The sequence below is a fragment of the Diuraphis noxia genome, unplaced genomic scaffold (assembly GCF_037042655.1).
Source record: "Diuraphis noxia isolate RWA-SAM2 unplaced genomic scaffold, SU_Dnox_SAM2 contig0005, whole genome shotgun sequence".
In the NCBI taxonomy this organism is placed as follows: Eukaryota; Metazoa; Arthropoda; class Insecta; order Hemiptera; family Aphididae; genus Diuraphis; species Diuraphis noxia.
In genome coordinates this window covers 21,832,017-21,854,243 of record NW_028301715.1, presented here as the reverse complement: position 1 = coordinate 21,854,243, position 22,227 = coordinate 21,832,017, and the positions used below count along the sequence as shown (strand labels likewise).

Here is a 22,227-nt window from a genome sequence, read left to right as displayed (position 1 = left end):
CATCGAGTTTCTTTTAACACGTATAGGTAAACGCAATTTTATGTGTTATGTCATATTATGCATTGTATAATATTCATAATAACAGTCTGCGTTTTGTTCAACGACTGGCAATTTTTTATTTTTTCGATTAAGTTTTTTTCTCTCTCTTATATTGTATATACTTTTCCGATGCAATCGTATTAACTACAGAGAATCAATAAGAGCGACCATTGATCGTTTTATAGTATAGTGATAATAATAATTATGTATTATAATATAAAATATATATTTAAAACCTGTTTATACAATGTATAGATGTATATATATATAGAATATAGATATGCAATATATATAATATCATATACATTATCAGTGCGCAGTGACAAAACACATTTTTCGTGACAATTTAGTCGGTTTTGATATTGCAATATCGAAATTCAATTAACACAACTCATCCTTGTTGAATTCACCCAAATGGTTCCCTCGGTAGTATTTAGATTAGTATCATCATTGTATAAATGTTATACGATTCCAAACTCGGTTCCGATTCCAGGCAAAACTATTATTATAACGGTCGTTTAACTTCAATGGTCCCTTCAACCTTCATTAATTCTGCCCTTCAATTATTTAAGAACGACAATAAGGGCTGTACAGTGTGTACATTTTGAATTCTGTTTGTTTGCATGTATACCTACATCATTGTCGTGTTATTATGCATAATATTATATACTACAAAAACGCTTTGAAATTAGTACATCCGTTAAATCGTCACGCTAAGACATCATAAGTATTTATATACATCTACAATCTAAGTACTATTCTCATTTCTTATATGTTTACTATAATAATAGGTAATTTTCTATATCAGATCTACGAGAATTGTCACGCGTCTTGTTCAGATCTGTAGCTCATTATTTTCGTAAATTTGCAGTTTATCAATTATCACTTTGATCGACAATCGACACTCTGCAGAGCGTTGTGCGCGAACCTGGAAATTTTCAGAGGTAAACGCGGTGGTAAGTTATGATTCGGATTATGTACAATATATAAATAAGGTGTACATACGAGCCTGCAGACTTAATGCTAAGCTATAACTATATGATCGCCTTTACACTTTCATAATATAACCGTCTAAATCGAATGATGAGCGATTTTCTTGTGAGCGGTGATTTCGCGTTATAGCATCGCGTATAGATAAGTACGTATAACAATAATATCTCGAAAATCTAAAATATATATTTAATTTTATATCATGTCGTCGACCATATGTCCATATAGATATTAAATAATGGATAGGCCATGATGGCTATATTAATAAAATAGGCGGAAGTGTGTCGGAATAGGAAATAGAGAAAGAGTGTTTTTTTATCATTGTCTCTCATTCTGACAGAGGTCTTATCATGAATTATGTATTTATGTACAATAATTATACATATATACTATATTTATTTGTGCTAAGACCACTAAAAAACCTCAAGATATTTTTCATGTTCGTTCCCGTATGATAAGCATAAATGGTGACATTCATTCTTCAACATCAGCTACGTCGTCGACGACGTTCAACGATGATATAATAATAATGTTATTGATATTTAATAACTATAATATTATCACCAACATTATAATGGGAATAATACATAAGAATAGGTATATAGTGATGCACAAAGGCATAATAATAATATATATAATGGCCGAAAAGCGCAATAAACCGCGTGGACGCGCTGAGGAAAAGGTCCACGGCGGAGGCGGCCGCGGTGAAGAATTAATCCTGGGAGATCAATAAAAGCGCTCGCAAGAGCTAAAGTCGGAGAAGACGACGACGACGACGACTGCCACGACTATAATAATATTATTATTGTATGTGTATATAGATGTGTGTGTGTGCGTACAATAAAATATATAATAATAGCGCACTGAAGGTGCATGTGGAGGTGATGCAGAGAAAGAGAGTGGAGGAGAAGACACGATGTGTATAATAATAATAATAATAATACGAATCGGGCTGGTGATATATAGTGAGACGACAGAGGGAGAGTGAATGAGACAGAGTGAGAGACCGAGCGCGTGTGGGCGATCGCGAGGTGCTGGTGACTCGCGGGTGGCGATGGCGAAGAAGAGTAAAAAGGGGTTACCGAGTCGGGCGGGAGGACAGTGCCCGCGCACGCGTTACCGGTGGCAACATAAACGCGAGCGTAATCCGTCGGCCATTTTCCTTTTGCCCATTGTGTCGCCGCCCCCGCCGCCGGTCTCTAACGGTATACCGTTTATATAACGGCGGCGGCGGCGGAAGAAGAGGAAAAGGAAAAGGAAGAGAAAAAATACCGTCGTCGTCGTAACGATATTATTACATATTATTATACATTATAATAATAATAATAATATAACGTCGAAGGGTAGCGCCCGGTGTGTATACATATTAATATATAAATGTTATATTATATTATTATACGCATTGCGACAGATATTGTAAACAATAATCATTTTAATAATCATAATAATCACGTGACAATAGATTATTTTACTATTATATTATTACGATGTAACTAACCGGCTGATCCTGCAAAGCGGTGTGGCAAAAGGGGTGTATCTACCTACGAGGAAAGTGAGTGTGTGTGTGTGTCCACCGGTCGATTTGGAGAGATCAAAAGTCATCGCGGGGGTGGGGGAGGGTGGAAACGAATTTTAATTGCTAAATTTATGGACGGTGGCTGGGGAGGGAGGAGGATTCTGTGATGGTGATGATGATGATGATGATGATGATGATGATGCAGTGGTGGCACGCCATATAATGTTATTATTATTATTATTATAATACTCCACCCGACGACGATAACCGTTTTCCACCGCGGCCACACGACAAACAGATTACGCCCCCTACCGCACGTCCCCGATCACCGACCACCGGCCGCACACTCCGCCGCCTCGCTCGATCCCGTCGGCGGTGGCAAAGGACTTATCTCTTCGTACGTAATTAACCTGAACTTTTATAACGTTTAATTACGAACCGCCGTTGCCTCCGCCGCCGGTGCAGCAGGACGGGAGGAGCAGATAAGCTTTGCGTTTTTTACGGTTGGAAGGACGCAATATAATAGGGTTAATTACGATTTTTTGCCCTTTCCCAGAGTAAACTTTGCCGTCATCGTCACAATATCATAATATTTTAATAATAATACGATACCACATAATCGTGCAATAACGCGTAATTTAATAATAATAATAACAGCGGCGACGACGACAATGATTACGTGTATTACTATATGAGGTACTATTATGTTCTCTGCTGCCTCATTCCAAACCATATCTCCGCGATCTTCTCCTCTGGAATTTAGGAAATCTTTTCTGATACCATCATGCACCCAACGTAACTACTTAGCCTACCCAGCGGCCTTTTGGTTCCCTTGGAGCGCTCTTAAATTGTATCATTTAATTTTGCACTGCACGCATGCAGGCCTATTACCCATCATCGTTCTCCCAACTTGCTCTGTTTACTACTCGTTCACTGCAATACGTTTGTTCTATTGAAAATCTCCATCAGTTCGACTTATGATATTTGTGTCTTTTTCTCCGTCCTTAAATGCCTTGATCGTATATAGGTCCAGACATTTTGTGTACCATATTTTCCTCCCGAACACACAATATTATTATGATGTATTCTATCTTTCTATGTTTTTTGTAACGTCCAGCATTGTTTGTGAAACCGGAAAGTAACTGCTGCAGTGAGACCGGAAATGGTATATGCTCATATAAATACATGAACTATATAATAATATTATCTTTGGGAGCATAGGCGTGCGCAGGCCTCTTTTTCAGGATATGCAGAAGGCTGACAATAGCGCGCCCTGAAAGTTATTTTAGGCTCGTAAAATTATGATAATATGTATACACAATTCACAAATATTGAAAAAACCTACTGTTTAATTAAAAAAATATTGTAATAAATACCATTACATAATACAAGAAGTATGTATTTCGCAAATACTTGGTAGTTGATAACTGATAACTGGATGTTTCAATTTTACAGAGTCGATGTTCGCCCCTCACAGAACTTCAGGGTATGCAGCTGCATACCCTGCATACCCCCTGCGCACGCCTATGTTTGGGAGGGCAAGTTAAACTTCCACTAAACGTTTTAATCATCGATTCACGGTTTATCACCGATGGGCGATTTATCCATTCATGTTTCCATCACGATAATAATATACCTATTTTATAAGTCCATCGTCTAAATAATTGAGTATTTTGTAATGTTCAAATGTGCGGATGGTATTTTACTATTGTATTGACTAAAATTATGAAACAAACATTGTAATATCAATTATTTCTCAGTGTTGTCGCACCGAAAAAATAAATAGGACGGCGTTATAAAATTCATTCCCATAATATTAAAAGAGTCGATAAAATATTATATTATGTATCTACTTTCGACGTGGTATGAAATGCAACAGCTCAACTGTTTAATATAATATGTAAACGTACCTATGACCTACCGAATAAAATAATATCGATTGAGACGGAATTACACGGAAAACTTACGAGTAGACTTATAATAAGTAAGTATTATACAGTTATACACACTATACGCACAAACGCAATTCTGTAATATATGTATAATAATAAGACGTCTATAATGTACCTTACTTACTATTTAAGACTTTGGGCATGATAATATTTTACGTGTAATATTATAACTAGGGCTGGGATTTTAATGCCCTAAAAACCCCCGAAAAATGTCCTAAAAAAATGCTTTTATGACCTAAAAACTCTAAATAATGCCCTAAAAAAACCCGAAAATGCCCTTAAAAAATTGCTTTTATGAACTAAATTTTTTTTGTATTTTTAATAATTTTAGTATAAATTACAATAAAAATTTTTAAAAAATGTATTATAAAAATCTATTACAAGTATAAATCTAAAAAAAAAGTTTAACAGGAAATGCGGATAGAGGTTACTCGATAATACTCCGATAATGGCGACAAACCGATAATATAATACGAATTACGAGTACCTACTTATAATCTGTTATATTTATTTAAAAACCATGTTGGTGTAAAAATCTTAAAATAAAATTTCAAATTCATGCACTTGGTTTCCAAAAACTCAAAAAATGCTCCAAAAACTCGAAAATGCCCTAAAAAATTAAGAAAATGACCTAAAAACTAAAAACTGCCAAAAAATGCCAAAAAATGCAAAATAAACTTTCTTATTCTTATTCAAATGTACATAAAACAAATTTGTGACACGATGAGCATTGCACAGTAAGCTTTGAAAAACAATGCTAAGTGCATCGAAATCCCAGCCCTAATTATAACCGTCGCCGTATCATCGTTGTACAATTTTATACTATTTAATATACATTTATACCGACTGCTGTATAGTCGTTTTAAGATTTTTTTCAAACAGTTTAAGCTTAAATTGATTAACAATAATTTTGCCGTTTGTGATTCGATCACAATAATATTATTGTACACGGCCATTGATCATAATATTATATAGTATCATAGTATATATTATATTGTAATAGGGTTAGGTACTCTCGGACATCTTTAAGCGTACCAATAATAAATTTCTTCTACAATGTTCAAGTTTTGTTCGTTTTCTGGTGCCGTGATGATGAGGAAATCGACCGCACAGGCCCCTCTGCTCACCGCTCCACCACCCGCGTGTTTACCGTTTTTAGTAATTCGCATTTTAATTATACGTATTATGGTATTTTCTTCCTTTTATTATTTTAATTAATTTTTTCTCGTACACTATTTTTGAAATTAATTTTCCCTTTATAATATTTTCATTAACAACTCGAGTATTATACTGCAGTTTTACATAATGACTTATTAGGGTGTTTATTAAAGAATAATTTCACGTTAATTAAATTAAATTTTTCTTTTCTTTTTTTTTTCTAAAAGTGTCAAATTTCTTATTATATTATTTAAATTTCCGATTCATCATTGTAAACGCCTTGGGGCCATACGACAATCTTTGTATTCTTATTTCTTCGACCAATATAAGTATGCATCTACAACATCAGTTTTGTTTTATCGCTTCAGCGTTTTCGTTTAAGTAGCGATTATTATACTGAACTAAATTCAACAAAGGCATAATAAAAATAAAAATATATTTTTTATGGGGAAATATTGTATGTAGCTACCTATAAATAATTTTAATCGCGGTTCGTAACGTATGACCAGAGATAGACGAGTAGACGTTTATTTCGTTTTTCAAACCTTTTTTTAGATAGGTTCATTTGCATCTATTGTTTTTTCAAATTAAAAAATTAAAACTCTCAATATATTTTTATCACTTATTATACTATTTCTAATTATTAAATTATAATGAATCGCATAACTTATCGTTTGTACACGAAGAGCATCTTTTGAATCGCTCACCTGACCTGACCCAATGAATATATACGGTTTATACCAATTCCATTGTACTACAATTATTATAGATGTATGCATTATATATATCATGATTCTTTTTCTAATAATTCTTATACAAATACATAATATCATTATAATTATATAATTGTTTAGTTCATGAAATATGCATGGGAAGTATACATAGTTACCTAATTATACATATACATATATGATAACGTAATTATTAGGAAATAACGTAAATGCCCAGCCAATATCATGAATTCCTAACATTACATTGACGATGTCGTAACATACTACTCTACTAGGCAATGTTGGCATGTTGAACAAATCAAACAATTATTTTGTTAGCAAATTTACTTCTATGACTAGGAAACTGCCTTAACGTCTAAAATGATTAGACAATGTCAACACTTTTGAATGAAAAAAATATTTAAATTGGGTCAAACATTTAATAATACGATATAAATTATTATGAATAACATTACATAAACAAAATAAATCGAATCATTGATCTTCACAACGTAACAATGTACTACTGCTGTGCACGTGGAAGGTATATACCTACTATACAGATGACAGATATATCCGATCGACATCTTTTACTTAATATGTACCTGTATAATAAACGACTATCGACTTAATGTAGCTGAAAAGTACATTATTGTAGGTAATAACTAATTGTATAAATAAATCGACGAGTCAATTTTACAACGCTGCAAGGCCATTTCTAATTTAAAAAACAAATGATTATTGCTTCAAAATGTTTATTAATTATTTCTGAAAAAGCTCGAAGTTATTGTCATTATTACTTATAGAAATCATTCCTAAATGCACCTTTGCCTGAAAATAACGGACATAATTGACATTATTTCCTTGCCAATATCGTTTTCTGTCTAATTTGATCATAAATATAATAATTTGTCAATATGTTATGTGTTATGAGTTAAGTATGTAATTTAATATTATAGCCATTAGGTAAATGATAAAATATTTTTTACTTTGTGCTCCTAAAATGCAGTATACTTTTCTATTCAATAGAATTTTATTTAAAACATTATTACTACTCATATTTCACTATATATTTTGTTAATATAAATATTAAATATTAAATGTCTGTAAGATTTTTTAAGCTCTCTGTATTTCTAATCTATATTTATAGATTTTGATTTTTTTATGCGACAGTATAGTTTGTGAAAAGGAGATGTTTAGATATTATGACATCCTCATAGAGTGCTATGTCACGATTTAATATATTTGTTATAATAAGTAAGTAAGCAGCTTATTTTTACTGAATTAATAACCAGATCACTAGAAACTGTATCGTCTAAACATACCTTATTTGCAACAAAAAAATTAATATTTTAGGCTTTTGACACGTTACTCTTAAGAAAAATATTGGGGGTGGAACATTGTTTAATTAAACATGACGGCGAATGTAAGCTACGCCCAAGGTATAGGTAAACATAAAAGCATACGTCATGTAAACTGCGCCTGAGTTTTTATCAAAAGTATAAAGGTGACATGTAAAATTTTAAATTTGCGCCTATGTAACTTGTTCACTACTTCACTAGGCAGGTAGTCATTAACGTTAAATGTTAATGTTTTAACTCGCGTCTTTGTCCAGTAACATATTCATAATTATACTTCTCATTCTCAGTGACACATATTATAATGCATATAATTATACTTAAAATTTACGAATGGTGTCGAGTAGTTAAACGGGTACATGAAAATCGCATATTTTGTATAAATATGTATTTATAGAAGAAAGGAAATTTTTTTTTCGTTCCATTTTTTTCCCCCCGAACGGAGGGTATGCATTTCCAAAAACACGACCGATGATTAATGGCCGACGGAGTAAAAAATAATTATAATAATCGTTGTATACCGCGGCTCCTACGGGGTGTTGTAAAAATCGTTAATTATGGCAATGTCATCATCGTAGTCCACTAAAATAATATCAACTGCAGCGGTGTAATACATCATTACCGACGTCGCACACCCTTCCTGCAACTACATAATATACATAATATTATATACGACCACAGGACACGGAACGATATTATTATTATCACAATATTATTATGATTAAGAAGAAGAGCCACCCCGAAAATCACTGTTGTTATAATAATACGAGGAAGCACTCGGCACAATAAAGACGACCCCCGCCGATCGGGTTATTAAAAAACTACTTAAAAATATGATAATATGCGTCGGAATACATTGGACTGGTTGTCGTGATGCGTGTGCCCGGCATAATGTTACTTTAATATCATTTTAATAATAATAACAGTATCACAATACACGCCATTCACATAATAATACATATCCATATCTCACGACAATATTATTACACTTTTTTACACGTGAACGGGTTTACGCGAGTCGCATAAATAGGTACACCTACGACCCGGTCGAAATCCGTAGGCATACACGTAATACCTACCTATATAATAAGTACATATACAAGTTGGTCATAATATGTATATTATAATATTATTATGTACGTCGTGTCGCATGACAATAAAATATGCCACGTTATTATTAATTATTTATGTCATTATAACACCTATAGGTAGGTACGATAAAATTGAATGAATTCTCGCACAGCACAATATTATCACGTTAAAAATACCCGAGGCAACGCGCGACAAATCATGCCAATAATAATTATGAGCCATGGCATTCGAATTCGAGGAACTGCATATTATGTTATTTTTTACGGTTATTATAAATATTGTGCGTATGTTTTAATACTTATACGCTTGGGTGTATTTTTTTTTTTAATCAGTAAAAAACTAGGACCTGCGCGGTGGGAACTGTCTAGATGCGCCTGGGTACTTGTACAGTTATTAAAAATATAAAATGATATAATAAAGCTATACCTAATTGATTTATTATACAGTTATGTCAATTTTACAATGATATCGAGTGTAGTAAAAACTGTAGTGCGAACGCCACAACTAAAAATATTACAAGATTAATCATGTTAAGAAAAAAAAAAAAATAGGAAAGACATAAAAAAACACCGTAAGAATGATAAGACAACATTTATGAATTATAATAAACATATTACAGTAAATACTGTATATTTGTATATTGTTATCGATGAAAACCGTATTGGTAAATTTCGCCAAATACAGACACATGATATCTGTTGGTGGGTATACCTATACGACTATGAGTACGTATTATATAAACAATCTTAAAAATCATGTAAAAATATATATTTTAAAAAGATTACCAATTATTGATAAAAAATTTGTCAAGGTGTATTTAAAAAACATCAGGAAAAAAGTGTTTAAGGGCTTCTCTCATCAACTTATGATTCTAAATTATTTATTTATTTTTTATGTAATCTAACATTGGTAAAGTAATTAAAAACCGATAATTATTAGGTATTAGATAATAAACACTGGTAAAATTAAATCCTAACACTGTTTTGAATAACTGTTCAATGAAGTTATGGCGAATCTCTGTATTATACAATAGTACGTTACTACGTTATGCAACAACTGCAAAGCGATCGCGTTTTTTTTTTAAATCTTATTTAATTACAAATATATCAAATACTTTACAAGTCTGTACGATTAACAATCATATGTAAATCAACATCAACGCTGCTGGACTTACCTACATAATAATATTAATTATTTATACATATTATAAATATAATGTTATACAGTTTCGTACGTACTATGAAACGATATGTAAGTGTCAAAAATTAAATCACTTTCCGTCGTCGAAAAAATATTTAACACGAGTGTCGAATGCAACTATCACTAAACTAAAATATTTTATGAGATGACTGATGCAAATTATGATTTTGTGGTTTCTTCTCGAGTTTTAAAGTTATATTTTTTAAATAAAATGATATATTTTGACTATAAAATGATGAGAAAACGTTATTATTCGTCACCAATGGGTATAGAACAAAGATATTATACTTTTATACAGTATTGGATTTAATGTTGTAACACAATTAAATTAACACGAAACTGAATGTATGTAAATTTAATTATTTTTTCTCAAGAACTGAATTTTGTACATTTTTAATGTAAAGTATTATTTAATAATGTAAACATTGTAAACGATTATTCAACTATTAGAGTTCTAGAAGATTTTCTATAATGTAGCTGTACAATCCAAATGACCAACCGCGATTTTCATTTGATAAGAAAAACAAAAACATTTTCACTTTAAAATACTCATTCCCATTCATCATCCACTCAGATTCGATAAGAGCCAAGTCGATTTTATACCACATCACATCATAATGTGAAAAGAATATACCAAACTAATGACTATATTGGTTTAAAATGCGTTATAGGAATTACCTATACTCATCGCCCACGCCGATTACTGGACAAGTATACCAACCAAGCCCTGAATAAAGAGAAAAGCGAAATTAACCCGTTTAACTTCCTTAAAGATATACCAATCACAATTATTATATGGTATATACAATTCTAAAAACTTATTTGAAAACATAAATATAATTCAATGACATTTTATCGTAAATATAGCAATAAATATATGTAGACAGTTTTGCTGCGAAATCTGGCTTTAATAGTCCGAGCTTTTGAAGTCCAAAAAAAAAAAGTGATAAGGACCTGCAATGGCGCGGAGATGGAAGCAATAAAAAAAGTCCCGCACGTCGCGACGTAACGATGATTTACAGCGTTGCGCGACGAAACGAAAAAACTGCTTGAAAGTGTCGGATAATCGAGAATGGAAAAAAAATCGCAGACGGTGGATGACGTATCTTACGTTTCTTTTAATTTGTTAAGTATATATTATACTCTCCGGGCTATTAAATTGCGAATCTATCCGCGTCATTAGCGCAGCCGGGTCAGTGCGCAGATTGTATATATGTATATAATACGAGTGCGGAAACTGTTATTATTATAATATTACTACTACCCACACCAATTATTATACATGTATATATTCAAGCGACAATGACGGGGTTAAAAAACACCAAAGTAAAAAAGCGCAGTCGTAGAGATAACGAAAACTTTTTTCCAAATTTTATTTCGTATTTCATCGCGTTGTTCGCGGCTTTTTTTTTTTTTTTTGTATAACCATCGTCGTCGTGCGATACTTTAATTAAAAAAAAAGTACAGTACAACGACAACTTATACTAGGTACTGCTTAACGACAAAAGAACATAAAAACAAAAAAAATAAAGAAGAAAAGGAAACATAATCATATTTTTATACGCGGAAAGTACAGCGGAGATGAGGACCAAAAAAAAAAAATGTATATAATTTAATGGGAGCAGTATATATATAGATATACCTAATCGGACAAAATATATAATATTATTATTATATAAATAATATTTATTCACAGCGATAAACCGTCGACGGTGTTTGTGGGGGTCGTGAGGGGGAGACCCGTCCAACTCTGTATATAATTATACCCTTAAAACGGCATATACAATATATTATATTATAGTTATATATATATAAACAGACGGACACGGAAAACTCAGTTTCTTTTCGAGTGCGCGCCCGTGAAATGAAAATAAGAGGGATGACGACGGTGACCGGAAAGAGGGCGAATAAAATATCCGTTTCTTGGAGTTATTATTTTCGGCGGTAATTGAAAATCCACCCTCGCCACCGCCATCTCGGCCAGGAATTTATTTATTATTATAATACTACCGTCGTCGCCACCGAAGCCTTCGTCTCGCCCGCGCGTTATTATATATAACATAATATTATAATATTGTCGCGCTCGCAGGGCCGCACGGTAATAAACCTCTCCCGATTTAATATTATTATATTATTATCATCATACTTTGTATTTTATAGGGTCGGCCATTTAATGTTCATTAAACCAATTCGAGGACTTATAATATACGGCCGCGCGGGGACCGAGTAAATCTCCCCCGAGGCCTTTTATTATTATATCATTGCGCGTATTGTTTATTACATATATTATATATATTGCATTATCGTTACGTCTATATACCTATATAATACATGTACCTATATAGGTATAAATATTTGTGTATACACAATTTCCCTCAACCCCGACGCTTATTGCTTATAATGCTTATATAATACTATTGGTGTATTACCTGCTATGTACATATATATATTTGACGAGTTTTTTCGTTTTGTTCTTTTACGATTTCATAATAAAATAAATAACTTTTTACGCTTTTTAAAAACGATATTTTAAGTTAATTTTATCCAATGTGCCTTTGAGAACCATATGGGTTTCGCACGACCTTCCCCACTCAATTAAAAAAAAAAAAAAATGCTTGAGGAACCCAGCAAATTGTCTGTTCACAAGCTTAGTTTCAAAATTATATAACAATAATGATTTGAAAACAAATGACTAGCAGATTTTAGAATACATTTATATATATCGAAGAAAATTTCTGCACTCAACCATCATGAATTTGTTTTGATGAAAGGCGAAAAAGGGTCGAAATAAATTTCAAAACTAAGCAAATGAATTCGTGTAATAATAATCTGTAAAAAAAAAATTCCAAACCCGGAGCTTCGATGACTTACAACAATAAAATGTTAAAAAAAAAACAAATTTGCAAACATTTTATCACAATATCATATTATAATATGGACTGCAGTAGGTAAGTTTAATATAATAAAATGATATATACAACGAATACATAATATTATACGATACGCGATTCGGTTATAAAACAAGAGAAACTACGTGACGTTTTTCCCGCGAAATTCTCGTTTTATACGCCCATTACGAAAGAATAATATCATTTAGGTAAGCATCATACAGCATATATATAACAATAACAATAACAATAGTAATATATAATAATATTATCATTATTATGACGATATGGAGCCTTTCGGAATTAGCATAGAAATGGAATCCGCTTGACGCTCACTTTTGATGTTCCGTATAAATATATTGCATTATATTGTATACTTACATGTAAATACCATTTATTATTATGTGTACGCACGCGCATAACGATCAACGTCAGACAGCGAATCGTATAAATAATATTGATATGAAAAACAAAATACTTTATTATACCTACGTAGTGGCTGGTAAGGATTGGTTTTTTTCGATTTATACATTATTCCAATAGGGGTTTTCTCGTCGCGGTGGTGGCGACGTCCAATATAATATCGGATCAGACATTCAGACGCCGCTATTCAATTTTTGAATTTTTGCAACGGCTGTCTATTTGTATACATATAGGTGCGCACTTTTGTGGTGACGGACCACCGACTGCAGCTGGCAGCTGGGGAAGACGGCCAATCGATGGTCCTAAACTACAGTATCAACGGTGCTTGCAGTTTGGAAAATAAAAATAGAAGGCGATGAATGCAAAAATGCAATCAAATTTTTTTCGATCAGGATATAATTATAGAAATAGAATATCTAGATACGTACGTTAAAATATTTTTAAAAAAACACGAGTGCTCTTCCTCCCCCTCTCCACCCCTTCAAATTCAATCATTCCGTTTATTACTGTGCTTATATTATACGTATATTTAGAACACATTATAATATTATACGATAATATTATATCATTATTGTGCGCTAAAAATCAATTATGATCGTCGCCAATTCGCCATCGTCGAAAATTTGAACGCAATAGACGGAAATATGTTAGCATAGGTTGATATTATGTATTATGAAGGTTCATAAATTGATTTCAATCATTTGACTGAATGGAAGTGCAACAAATTACCGATAAGAAATTTAGTCAATAATTATAGAGAAGAAATATACGTATAATAATTTTTATTACCTACTATCATATATATATAGTGTTTTAGATGAGAACATAATTTTATTACAATTGGATGGTAATAGGTAGGTACTTACAACCAGGTAATTTTGGTGTAAACAAACGTTCACTTACGAAAATAATTCGAGGTCTATAGGACGAAGTGGTGGGGCTGCGTGAATTTGGCACCACCAACTGAGGAATTCGTTTCCGGCTTAACTATGAGGTTGCAAATTTTTTCACAAACGTTGCCTAAAGTTTCAAATTAGTTGCTAAATCATGAAAAAATTCGAGGTCGATATGATGATGTGGTGGGGTTGCGTAAATTTGGCCACACCAAAATTGGTTTAGCGATTAGGAAAAAAATTTAGAGTTGCAAATTTTTTTTATAGCAGTTGCCTAAAGTTGCAAATTAATTGCAAAATATTGGTACAACTTTGGTGTAATTATCATGACATAGTAGGGCTAACTTTACGCACGTCCTATACAGATGCACACGTATTTATTGCGTACCAATTCAGGTAAACGTAATTAGGTACCTTTTTGAATGAATTCCATCTGGGACACAATTCGTATTAGTTTTTCATTCAAAGTTAATATTCATAAGTGGTTCCTAAAGTAAGATTGTCAAACGCAATTTACTTACAATTTAATGTAGGTATACATTAAATTATGATTTAAATTTAAATTAAAATATATATCTTCAAAATTAAATATTCAATAATAACACCATACGCGTCCTAATGTCAAATAAACTATATCCTTAGATATGATTATACTAATCAAAAGTAACAGTAAACCACGATTTTGACTATGTAAAATATTATAACTACTGACACTGAGATTTAAACATTGTAGTATACTGTAGTTATTTATGAACATAGTCTGTAATATTTGTATTGATTTTAGGTACATTGGTACAATTAACCACAAAAAACTTCACGAAATGTAATAGGTATAGGTAGTACAATTTTATTTTTAAATAATCAATTAAATATTATTAACATTTTTTTACCTATTATAGCCATTATAGATACAATTTTGTAATGCTAAGTTCTCATATAAAATATAAAAATCCATTGTTTATAAAATGCCACGAAACGTTGTAATCACAAAAAAAAAAATACGCTTAATAATTATTATTCAATTTAGGACGAAATTATTTATTTTTTCGGAATTTGTGATATAATATATCTTTAACATAATATAATAAGGGTGAGACTCAATAAGGGAGGCTGCAGAAACGAAATCTGTGTATCGTGTGCACCGAGTGCATCGAATTTGTCGAATGAATCGTAATATTATGTGCTGCGCGATGCATTATATGACGATGGTTATAACTCGAAATCATGGAGTAACGTAGTATTCTCCGGTATTTTAAGACGTATTGTTCATATAACATTACCATGTCCTTATCAAAGTTAACGGGACGACCATTCTTAGGATTTGAAAACAGTAACGGTTCACGTGCACACCTGGTTGGCTGTATATACAGGCTGTGTATACGCAACGCGAGTGACGAACGCTATTTTTAAAGATCTTAAGATGACGGTACATCCGCATGACATGTTGTCTCCAAATGCAACAAATGAAAGCACTGCAACATATGGCAAATAAAAATGGCAAAATAACTGTTTTGCGCGGCATAGAACCCCAATCAGGCTGTAAAGTAATAGCCAAATTTATATCCAATATAATATAAGTACATATATGTAATTTAAAAAATTATCTGGGAAATATCGTTTTTGTCACTTTCACGAAAAAAGTTCTTATTGTTTCAAAATCCGTTATTTTTGTGTTTTTTCAAACTTGAATAACTTTAGTTGTTGTTCCGTTATTGAAAAAATAAAAAAGGAACATTTCACAGACAAAATTCTTCTTTTAATGCATAGTGGAAATTTTGTTTCTTATAGTTATGTGCCTGTAGTCTTCTCAGTTCTTTCTTGCGCAAAACATTTTTGCTATGTTTTACATTTTGTCAGACGAAGACCACACATGGGAACAAACAGTATACCTATAATGTTACACGTGTTTTACCGACGTTTTGAGCGTTTCTTGTGAAGTTATGTGTCGGCGAGCGACGAGTCAAAGAATTAGAGCATCATTATCATCATAATATTACAAAAACGTAAGTATTTTTCAGAGTTCTATGATGTTGCATCGGACCCACACACACAAAAGACTACAGCAGAAAGACGTAAATACAAATCATACTGTAATAATAACATATTATTATGCAGCTGATTAACAACGATATAGAAGAATGGAATGTGACGAAAGGACCCTAAGACATGCGATAATGTATTTCTGTCTTGTGCTGCGAGTGCTGCCGGAAGTATTCTAATTTATAAATTTATAATTATCTCAGCATATTAACCGTGACGAATGACAAAAAAAAAATAAAAAATAATAAATATATTCTAATAGAATAGAAACATCACTGTCACGTCACGCTACGTGACATCAAATCAAGCCTGTTTAGTGAATATAATATTATACATTTTTTGGGTATTACATAAATATTGTCACTCATCTTGTAACTCTTCCGGCGCGGCGGCTACAAACACGACGACGGTCGTCCAAACTAGACTTCATGGTTTAACATCTTATATCTTTTTTCTGACTAAGGTTCTCACTTGTAAAACAGCTGCAGCTATCGCATCACTGTAGTCTACGAAAATGGAAATGATAACATAGTATAATATCATTGGAGCTAACAGGTGTATATAAATTTATTAAAGTTTACGTACCTCCTAATCGATTTTGTTTGATTTGAATTTTTCTGCCTATCATATGTCACGTTGTGTTTTTCTCGAATATATTTCACTACCTTCAATGACTACTATAAATATACATAATAATAGTTTATTTATTTTTTACTGACTTTGAAAAAGCTATTTATAGTGCTACAAAACATGTTTGGCCAACTATCGGACTAAAAGGATCTTATCTCATAGTCTGGGAAAAACGACAAAACTGAAAAAAAATTAATATTTTCTTCCTAATTACAGGTCAGACTGACAATCAAAATAAACTGTAATCTTATTGATTTTTTCTTTCCACGCATGCCTACAGGCTACAGTATGTGTGACGAAAAATAAACAAATAATAGTGTTGCTAATATTGTACAGTTTGATTTAAATGTGCATGAGGTACGTTGGTCTCTGAGAGCTTAAATTATATTTTAATATATTATGACTTGAGGTACTTCAAATAAAATCTAAATACTATGATATTTGGTTTTAATTTATCAATTTAGTTTACTTATACAGTTATATAAGTGCAAAATAAATAGCTTTCATATTTGTGAATAATATTAGTGCCAAACAGAAATTTTAACAATATATAGGTACCTATTTTCGTAAACGCCAATCGCTCCCGACGTACACTATTGAACACACACACACAATTATAAAACCTAACAACTGTTATGTCCAACAGTGCCACAGTGAATGCATCAAAAGATCACAACAGAATGACCCCACGCATTTGTCTACTCTTATCAGTGGCTATCACTTAACCTATTTTCTATTTTATTACATCTGCTAAGACTCAACACTAAATTTTATTTTACATTATACACATGTTTATTTAACCTAGATAATAGTTTTAATATTAATAATGCCAATGCTTATATATTATGCATGATATAACTTTAAATATAATTAATAATACAACTAAGAAAAAAAAATTTAATCTTCCATGGTTAATAATCTACAATCTACAGATAATTATAATATCGATAAAAAATTATTATTGAACAAATTAAAAAAATATAAGTTACTAGTTACTATTGGGCTGAAATTGAATCCATTATGAATTACAGTAGAATTCTTGCATGGTTAAAATATTTTAGACTAAAAATCTTTGTTTACTAATCATATTATTATTGTTTTTGTAATTATTGCTTATTCAGATACCAATCTACAAATAAACGTCTGTTTTTACAATAATTGCCGATTATAAGTACCTATTTCATTATAGGTATATGTATTAACGTGTCAATCATCTTATTTATATAAGATTAGCATTTATCGATTATCAGATTCTTTGTTCACTACATTCTCTAACAATTAGGAAAAGCAGTAATTTTTAAAAGATACCAGTTTTTGATCAATATTAATTATTTATGTGTAATTCAAAAGCGAAAAATAGAAAAAGTGGCTATTTCGAATTATGACCAGGATTTATATTATTATTTAATTATTTTTGGAAAGACTATAAGCATCTCAAAAAATTTTAATTACTTTTGATCTATTTATAAATTTAAATTTACATTCTGAGTGGTGAGAATTGTATTGATTTTAATTATGTGTATTTTTTATTCTGTAGTAAAAATAACACGTACATCTTCAACTTGCATATTTGCGAATAAGAAATACGTGAATCCATAGTTGACACCTTTAGGAGAACATAATTTAATATTCAGAATACATAATAAAAGAGTTAGGTAAAATATAAAATTCATAGGGATATCTAGTCGAAAATCCCGTTTTTTTTTTTTATAATTCGATTTAGTTTTTTATTTATACAACGAAAAAAACTATTACCGTAGGGATTAATATTTTCAACAAACCGCACACTTTTTAATTTATACAACATTTTTAAATTTTTATGCTATTTATATAGGCATACAAAAATTAGATTTTTAATAGTATATTTATTGTTACTGTCGATAAAATTTTCCTCATTTATTGTTTTAAATAATGAATATTATAGCAAACTTAATCTTGTAATAGGATAGCTACGACATGAAATATCATATGATAATTTTTCGGTAGATTTTTGTTATTTTCAATTTAATATGAAATACGTATTTTCATTATACAATATTATGAAAAATCAAACTAATTATTAGGTATGAATTCATTTTATAGCAAATGATGGAAATCAAGTTTAGCAATTTTTTTTAATTTAAATATATCTACTGCAACGATAGTGGAAACAAGGTCAATGAATAATATAAATATACTAATATACATATACATTAGGTATGACAAACTATCAAAAATTAATAGAGATTATGTACTATTATTGTACCAAAAATCATTTGACTGTAGGACAAAATACAACGTTGGTGCTTGTATAGTTATAATATTTCGAACCAAAAATGAAGTGTTTATTAATCTTTCTTATTATTTTTGTGATTGCTGTTAATTCAGATATTAATAAACGTTTGTTTTTTCCACAATTACCTGTTGTAAGTATCTTATGATTTGTTACATTTCTTAGAATTATTTATAATTTTATAATACCTTAACCGATCTAACTATATAACGATGTTGTAACCATCCCAAAATACCAAACTTTTTACATCAAACCTATAAATTATATTGTTTAGAATTGTATATAATTGTATACATTTCTTAAGGGTCAATACCGATTAAATTTTCTGGGAATTACGCGTTGTGATTCTATTCAATCAAATAAAAAAATAAAATTTGATTTGTATCTAAGCAAAAAATCTGCAAACACCACAGAAGCCAAAGGAAACATAACTTGTACTGCTCCATTCGATGATTCTCTTAATGTAAGTTCAGTCATTATTTTTACTAAAACTTAAATTTTCTATTTTTGGAAATTTAGTTTTTATGGTTTTGAATTCAATGCAATTTATTTAGAACGATTAATTGAAGTTTTATCCATTTAACAAAGATAATTTTAATTCCTATTTTATCAACATCTGATTAGGATTTTGGTCAAAATAAATAAATAAATTCTTCTTTTCTTTTAAGTTGGAATTCAATCTGGCCATAAAAGACTCTATTGGTGGCTGGAAGGATAATGCTCATGTATACAAAACACCCAGAGCTTGTTCGTCACTTAAAATGTTCTTTGGAGATGCATGGATTCAAATAATGAGTGGTATTGGAGTTTCCAACGCAACTTGTCCTATTCCCCCAGTAAGAAATTCCTATATAAATTTTAATATTTTTATAACATCAGACTAATTATATTATAACATAATTTTATATCTACATATATATATATATATAAATATTGATATATTATATATTGCAGAGCACTTATAGAGATTTGAATATCAACTTATTTTTGATTATGCAATGTTGTATTATTATTCACAGTTTGCAATAGAAAAAAAAATGTCGTATTATGTTTCCAGGGTTTTTATAAAGGTACTGGCGTAGATACTGATATTTTCTATAATACCAATTATCCCAAGACATTTTTTTATGGAACATACAAATTTCGTATTTCTTATACCAAGAACAATGAAGTATATGGCTGTTTCATTACAGTTTTGGAGATAAAGCGGCCATGGGAAACTAACAATTAATAATTAAATTACAGTAAAACAGTAACAAATTTATTTAATTTTACCCATGTTCGAGCATATTAACAGAAATACTTTTTCTAATAAATATATTTATTTTCTCATAACATAATATGTATATTATTTATTTTCGATTTATTTAAATACAATGCTAAAAGTGTTTTATGAAGTTTTTTATTTAACGTTCAATATTTTGTAAATAATCAATTCAATCATTAGTTATGATTTCTTTTTTAAACAATTGATGTAACTCATGTTTACTTATTTTGTTCGTTTATTTTATGGTTGTTTGCTTTTGATACAAACACATAAAATTAAATATGTTTTATATAACGTAATATATTGCATTTTCCTGTTAATTATAAACTATAATTTATATAATATAATATGTAGGTATAGATGTATGATCTGTATCATCTGGTTGGTATAAATATATTTACTCATTGCACAGTGCACAGCATATCAGCTCCATGTCCCCGGCATCCCCACTTTGAACTTTCGTAAAAAAACCCGGGGCGATCGTTTGTACTCTGTTTGTACCGGTTTGTACCGCAAAAATCGTCGTTTGTACCGAAAGCTGCAAAAAGTTATTAACGTTTTAAGTTGGGGGTGCTGGAGACATGCCAGCACTCCCCACTTTGAGCTTTCGTAAAAAAAAACATGGGCAGATCGTTTGTACTCTGTTTATACCGCAAAAGTCGTCGTTTGTACCGAAAGCTGTAAAAAGTCATAAAAGTTTCGGACACGACTACAGCATCCCCACTTTGAGGGTAGGCATAAAAAAATCGGCCAAAATATGACTCTTTCACCACTCAGCCTACGCACTTATCGCAACATTTATTGTGATCTTAGTTACTTTTTGATTTTTTGTTAATTCGAAAAATGTTTTCCTAAACACTTCTGAGTAGAAGGCTCATTGGTCTTGCAACCCCTCCGATTTTAATATTTGTTTTTCGTAATTTTTTTTAAAAAGGGGCTCTAAAATTATAAGATATTAATAAAATATGAAACGAAATTGGTAATATCCTAATTATTAAAACAAATGTACTTGGTTTTAAAATGTATTATATTTTAATGAGGATTGAGTGACTGTAAACTTAAAATACACTTATAGAATTATATTTGACACAAAACTATAACAAAACCATTTAAAACCCATTGAAAAATAAACATTTTAAATTATTTGTTGCAAAATAAAAATAACAAATAATATATATACATATTGATATACAACAATCGTATTCGATTGGCTATACGGTATTGTCACGAGTTCCAACGAATACAATAGTCCTGCCGAACTGGTCAAAAAATACGAACCTTTGATCAGTACCTTTCTATATATTGTATACGGTACTTTGTGTATGGTAATTACAATTGCGTATTATCGGTTTTCTTTGACAGGTTCAGATAAGAACTAGTTTGCTAGTCTGATGTGCAGTGACAGTCCTACCTATGTATAGTCTATTGATAATCTTATTTTATTTTTAAATTCTTATTTTTAATTTTGACGATTGTTAGTAAAATTTAAATTTCAAATTCTCATATATTATAAAATTTCGTCAATATTTGAACTTCAAACACAAATAAATTTCACGTATTTATTTTAATAATTTTTGAAAGACTTTACCTAAGACAAACTTATGCAGATTCATACAGAATCTCCAGAATCTGAATGAAAATTTAACAAAGCAAAAAAAAAAAAACGTATCAATAAAATAAATTACCTATTTCGAATCCCTAGCTTAAAAATGAGCTTTACATAATTTTCTTTTCAAAATATTTCTGTATTTTTTTTTAGCTATTTATAGGTATTTGAAATATTCAATTTTTTTAAAAAA

General features: G+C 30.8%; 1 protein-coding gene and 1 long non-coding RNA gene across 2 annotated transcripts; one reads left to right on the top strand and one right to left on the bottom strand.

Moving 5' to 3' along the window:
• Positions 1-16,494: 16,494 nt before the first annotated feature.
• On the bottom strand, positions 16,495-17,540 carry LOC149055068 (uncharacterized). Its single transcript, XR_016192066.1, has 3 exons — positions 17,448-17,540; positions 16,845-16,936; positions 16,495-16,765 (listed from the first exon to the last, which is right to left on the bottom strand). It is a non-coding gene; the product is annotated as an uncharacterized LOC149055068 (long non-coding RNA).
• Positions 17,541-19,177: 1,637 nt separating this feature from the next.
• LOC149055067 (uncharacterized) lies at positions 19,178-20,441 on the top strand. Its single transcript, XM_089228639.1, has 4 exons — positions 19,178-19,294; positions 19,466-19,624; positions 19,830-19,997; positions 20,219-20,441. The coding sequence occupies exons 1-4, from the start codon at positions 19,205-19,207 to the stop codon at positions 20,390-20,392; spliced, it is 591 nt and encodes a 196-aa protein (XP_089084765.1). The 5' UTR covers positions 19,178-19,204; the 3' UTR covers positions 20,393-20,441.
• Positions 20,442-22,227: the final 1,786 nt, after the last annotated feature.